Genomic DNA, 5,698 nt, shown 5'->3' with positions numbered 1-5,698 from the left:
CATTACATTTAACATTTTAGCATTGAAGCTATTGACGAGCTCATTGACTGAACCTCTGGACAGGTCAGGTGTTAATGGGAAGACCTGGTTAAATATCTCACTACTGTATTCAGTTATACACCGTTTTGTGATCACTGCTGTTGATATATTTGTGTGGGCTGAGATTTTACTTTCAAAGAAAACACAGTAATGATCAGACAGGCCCACATCAGACACAGTAACCTTTGAAATGCTCAGGCCCTTGGAGATCAGCAGGTCAAGAGTGTGTCCTCTATTATGTGTGGGCTCTGTTACATGCTGAGTCAGCCCAAAGTTGCCCAGAGTGTTATTCAGGTCTTTAGTCCCTTTATCCTGAGGGTTGTCCACATGGATGTTAAAATCCCCAACAATAATTACACAGTCGAAATCAACACAGATCACAGACAGCAGTTCACTGAGATCATTAAAAAAGTCTGTGCAGCATTTGGGAGGCCTGTAAACATTAAGAAACACAACTTTGGATGGGGCCTTCAGCTGTAAAGCCACATATTCAAAAGACTGAAAACTTCCAGGAGATAGCTGCTTACATTGAAATGATTCATTAAATAAGACAGCAACCCCTCCTCCTCTCCTGCTCACCCTGGCCTCACTGATAAAACTGTAGTTAGGAGGGGTCGTCTCGATGAGAACAGCTCCACTGTTACTTTGGTCCAACCAAGTTTCAGTTAAAAACATAAAATCAAGGCTGTGCTCAGTGATTAAATCATTAATTAAAAATGTTTTCCCAGCTAAAGATCTAACGTTTAATAAAGCCAACTTAAGTGTTTTAGAGGCATTACTTGTCCCCTCGTGTTTGGGAGCAGTCTGTGGCACACAAGGTATGTTTACTCTATTTAAAGATCTTTTAGGGTGCAGCTCTCTGTGTTTTGACCAGGCCACATGTCTCCTTCTGTCACCTAAAAGTACAGAAATTTTAAAACCTTCTAGTAAACAGGGTCCCAGCTTCTCCTGGGAAAAGTCACCACTGCCATAATCCTCGCAGCCCGGACCCTCCACACATCACACATCAGACTGCGGAGACAGGGCATGAAGGTGGTAAGGAGGAACTAAGGGGGGCGAGGCTGGGCAATGTGACTTTGATTGCTCTGTTGAGGGTGGGGCTCGATGGCGAACCTTTGGCTGCTCTGGTGGGGGGTTTATGGGGGACAAAAAGGGATTGGGCCGGGGGGTAGATCTGAGCCCAGCATTGACCCGTTCCATCATCTCCTCAGTGAATTTCAGGTGTGGGGAGGAGGGAGAAAGGGAGGGGGAGGAGGGTGGTGGCCTGTCAGGGGTTTGGGGGACTGGGGAAGATTGTGGTCCCTGGTCCTGGTCGTTGGTGTTGTTAAGAGAGTTGGAGGCAAATAGGGACCCCTCTTCTTGCCTCTGATGTCTCTCCTTTCTGAGGCTCTTCCCGGGTGGGGGCAGATGGAGCTCCTCCTCAAGGTTTCTGCTGGGCTTTGTCTGTTCTTGCAGTACTGTTTGTTCCTCTTTATGAGATAACTCCTCGTTTATCTCAGCCTTGGCACCAAGCACAGATGGATGACGTATGGAATAAAACAAGTTGGAGGTGAACAGTTTCACCCCCGACTTGTTAAAATTAAATCCATTTGCTTTAAACAGATGCCTGCGTTCCCAAAAAATATTAAAGTTGTTGATAAAATGCACTGAGTGGTCAGTACATGCTGATATGAGCCATTTATTCAGTGTAAACAACCTGCTGAATCTCTCGTCTCCTCCTCTGACGGGCGGTACAGGTCCACTGATGAATACAGCTGCATTCAGAGAGTTTACAGTATTTAATAATCCAGTAAAGTCCCGTTTCAGAACCTCCGACTGTTGTTTGGACACATCGTTTGACCCTGTATGCAGAACAATGTTTGTCACAGTTGGATATTCATCTGCAATTTGAAGAATTCTCTCCTTCAGGTTGTTGACCATATCCTTAGGAAAGCAGAGGACTTTAGTGTTCTTACCGCACATCCTTTGTACATCCTTTACGGCAGAGTCACCCACAATCAGAGTTTCAGGCCTAGCCTTTAGCTTTCCCTGTGGCCTTTTACTTTTCAACAGATTTTCAGACCTTACTTCGCTACTTTTAGATGGATGGTTGTCCGATATAGATCCAGGGTCCTTTGATAGTGGAGCAAATCTGTTCTGCAGTTTCACATTCAGTTGTTTTGGAGGTTTGTTGTTAACCTTCCTATTCACGGCTGTCCAGTCCTGTTTCCTCTCGTATACAGGGGTAGAAGAGCTTCTCTCTGTCTCGTAGGAAGTGAAGGCCAGTCGGTTTCAGAGATTTCAGCTCGCTGTGTTCTGGCTGTGATACGTCCTCCCCCTTCCAGGAGACATGATTTATGTCTTGGTTTTGCACCAAGACAGTCCAAGGGGGGATTATCGCTTGAGGATTTATAATAGTGCACAAAGTCTACTTTCTTGGTCATGTTATCTGTGCTCCTTAGCTGTGTACTAGCTTGCTCATTGCCATTGTTTTGAATCAAAGGCAAGGTTGTTTCATTTCCACACAGTCCATTTACCTCCACGTTTACTTCTAAGTGATGAATTTTTGCCTCCAGTACTGCAATCTTCTGCAGGAGGCTGTGGTAGTCATCTGTGGAGAGGGAAGGCATCTTGTTGCTAGTTAGCCTAGCGGTTAGCACCTTTCCAGGCTATTGAGGCTGTTCGGTGCCCAGACGCTGTAATCAGGCTTCAGCTGTGTCTAGGCCACAGACACACGGAGCGCTGAGGATAAGGTAACTGTAAAAATGTTGCTGTTTCTGTTAAGAACACTTTAGTCCTAATGATCTATAAGTGTCCAGAAGCTATCGCAGGTAAGCTCATACGGAAAAAAGGGAAAAATCAGCATAAAATCAATAAAAATCAATAAAAGAAGCAAAGCATTTAAAGAGCAAAGAGATGAAGCGTCCACACTCACAAAAGGGGGAGGAGCGAAAAAGTCCAACACAGTTTAATTTGTATTATTATTATTTTTTTTAGAAAACCTTTAAACAGTGTTAATATGCATCAATAAAACTACATTTCAGACGGTACATTGCTATCTGTTGTCTTCTGCCATCAGGTCGGAAAAAGCGCGTTACTCGTGTTTCGGCCAGTGTTGTTTTACCTACTTATCTCCGGGAACCACTCCCGTAATCTTTCCTTCAGCTGTCGCACTGTCATGTTCTTAAACTGCTCTGCAGTTCTGCACAGGTTGACCATCACCTTCTCACCCCCGAGTCCATGAACAATAACTTGGTAGATCCCCACCATTTTGTGCTGACTTGTGTGTCACTGGCTGTGTTCCTAAAGTTGTTGGCGCGGACACTGGTAATGGCCCTTCAGGTTGTTGTTCACGATTTGGGTCTAACGGTGTGTTCACACCGAACGCGATGGACGCGAACAAAAACGCCCCAAACGCCCCTAATTTGACGCGTGCACATTCGCGCCTCAACGCGTGTCCAAGAAAAATCCATCGCGCGTCAAAATATCATATTTTGACGCGCGTGAACCGGAAATGTGGGAGGGATGTGGGAGGAAGTTGTGCCAGACCGGTATCTTTGCAAGATGGCAGCTGTCGAGTTAGCGCTTGAAGAGAGAGTCTCCCTTCTCTATGTACTGTGGAGAGCAGAGCAGCGGCGTAAAAGACGCCCTCGCCGTACCTGGGTCCATCAGGTCCTCCAGAGGCATGAGCAGTTTGGTGAGTTTCACCATTTGCTCCAGGAGCTGCGCCTGGATGACGGCCAATTCCAGCGACATCACCGTCTTTCACTCGGCCAGTTTGAGGACCTGCTTCCCCGGGTCGGTCCCAGAATCGCCCGCCTAGACACCAATTACAGGCGCTCAATCCCACCTGCAGAGCGCCTGTCCATCTGCCTGAGGTTAGTAAAAGTATTTAATACGGTAGTCCTTTATTGATACCTGTGCTAATACATACTAAACCATCCATTTATACACTGCTAACATGGATGTGCTATGCTAACAGTGAATGCTCTCGGTGTTTACTGATAGCAAACTGTGGTACGGAGACGACTGCTTATAATATTTCTAGTGATACTCAGAAGGTCTCAAGTCCCGATTTAATTCGATTTATGCTGTTATCAGTGTTTGAATGATAGCATGGCTGTGGTGTCATATCAATGTAGTATGCGCTCGGTGTTTGCTGATATCAAACTGTAGCATTAGGACCACTGAGTTAACCTTTGTAGTGATACTCACTCCTTTTTATTTAGACCTGGTTTAATTCTGGGATAGTTGAATATTTGTATATAATCACCGCAGACTGTTTTAGATTATATCTAATAAATATCATGTAATTATCCTTATAATTACAAAAGGTTTTATGTAAGATTTATGTTTTGCAATTTGTAATTTTGGAATTTCAATAATGTATTTTGTAACTGCAGTACACATAATACTCATTTTAAACAATTTTGTCCAGGTTCCTTGCCAGCAAACAACTCCTCCAGAGAGGCTGTCCTGGTGAGGGAGAAATTCATGGCTCACTTCTCGGTGGAGGGAGCTGTGTCTTGGCAACCAAAGGAGTAGCCTGTTTGAAGTCCGAGTGACTTCCCCACAACGGCTCTTTTAAGAGCCACCCACAAACCTCTAAAGAGTGTTCCTGTCTTTTTAAATTTTTCTTAATAAATGGAGCTCTACTCCAAAATAAACTAACCTCTTTTTACTCTCTTAAATAACTTGTCTTCACTATGTTCCTATATACAGTGTGGTGCAAAAGTTTGGGCAACCTTATTAATAGTCATTATTTTCCTGTATGAATCACTGTTACAATGAAAAATGTCACTTACATATATCATATAGGAGACACACACATTGATATACACTAAATATTTATTTCATTTCTCTTTTTTTGTGTTGCCAATTTATGCACCTGCTTGATTTAAACAGTTATTGCACACTTTCTGTAAACTGCATTTCACTTCTCAAATATCACTGTGTGTGTCTCCTATATGATATATTTGACTATTTTTATTGTGACAACCAATGATTTGTACAAGAAAATAATTACTTTTCACAATGTTGCCCAAACTTTTGCATCCCACTGTATTAGTATGTTTTGTCATTAGTATAATATGAAATAAATTCTACTTGTGTCAAGTCGGGTGCCAATATTTGCTGTGTAGTAGAACAGAGACATTTTGTCATTATAAATGTTTATTTGAAAAAATATAAATTCATTAACAAAAACATTTATCATAAATATATGAAATTTAACTATTTACAGAGAGACAGGAATAAAAAGGACCCAGCTTGGAGTGGAAGAGCCTTAGGGAGAAGGAGGAGAAAAATAAGAACATTGTTTCTGCCCTGGAGAGCTGCTGCCTCATCAGAAAACTACTGATCATTAGGGTCCAATGTTTCCAAATTTAACACAGCTGTGCTGTTTTCAAAAGCTAATTTATAAATTTGAAATTTCACGAATTCTCGTGTCTGAGGCGGCATGCTCTCCAGAACAGGAACAAGGCAGAGGAGGAAATGTTCAGTTGGAGACGGGGGTGGCCTCTTTAGGGACTCCAGGATGGCCAGCTCCACCGCCGATGGACCGTCCTGGGACCCGTCCCTCGCCCGCCTTCGAGCTGTCCTCCTCTGTGGGCCTGTAAAACACAGCACAAAACAACACAAAGTAATGAGAAGGCTGCTACTAGATTTTCATTTTCAAAAT

At 43.3% G+C, this 5,698-nt stretch overlaps 2 protein-coding genes across 2 annotated transcripts; one reads left to right on the top strand and one right to left on the bottom strand.

Annotated features, from left to right (window-relative positions):
- Positions 1-346: 346 nt before the first annotated feature.
- Positions 347-2,245, bottom strand: LOC148104247 (uncharacterized). Its single transcript, XM_087836953.1, has one exon. The coding sequence runs from the start codon at positions 1,999-2,001 to the stop codon at positions 1,039-1,041; it is 963 nt and encodes a 320-aa protein (XP_087693079.1). The 5' UTR covers positions 2,002-2,245; the 3' UTR covers positions 347-1,038.
- A 1,170-nt stretch (positions 2,246-3,415) lies between these two features.
- Positions 3,416-4,712, top strand: LOC148104246 (uncharacterized). The gene is made up of 2 exons (XM_087836954.1): positions 3,416-3,896; positions 4,457-4,712. Exons 1-2 carry the CDS (start codon positions 3,544-3,546, stop codon positions 4,581-4,583), a joined length of 480 nt encoding a protein of 159 aa, XP_087693080.1. The 5' UTR covers positions 3,416-3,543; the 3' UTR covers positions 4,584-4,712.
- Positions 4,713-5,698: the final 986 nt, after the last annotated feature.

The sequence above is a fragment of the Neolamprologus brichardi genome, chromosome 3 (genome assembly GCF_056152115.1).
Source record: "Neolamprologus brichardi isolate AB-2024 chromosome 3, ASM5615211v1, whole genome shotgun sequence".
Classification (NCBI taxonomy): Eukaryota; Metazoa; Chordata; class Actinopteri; order Cichliformes; family Cichlidae; genus Neolamprologus; species Neolamprologus brichardi.
The sequence above is the reverse complement of the archived record's forward strand: the minus strand, read 5'-3'. Positions and strand labels throughout refer to the sequence as shown.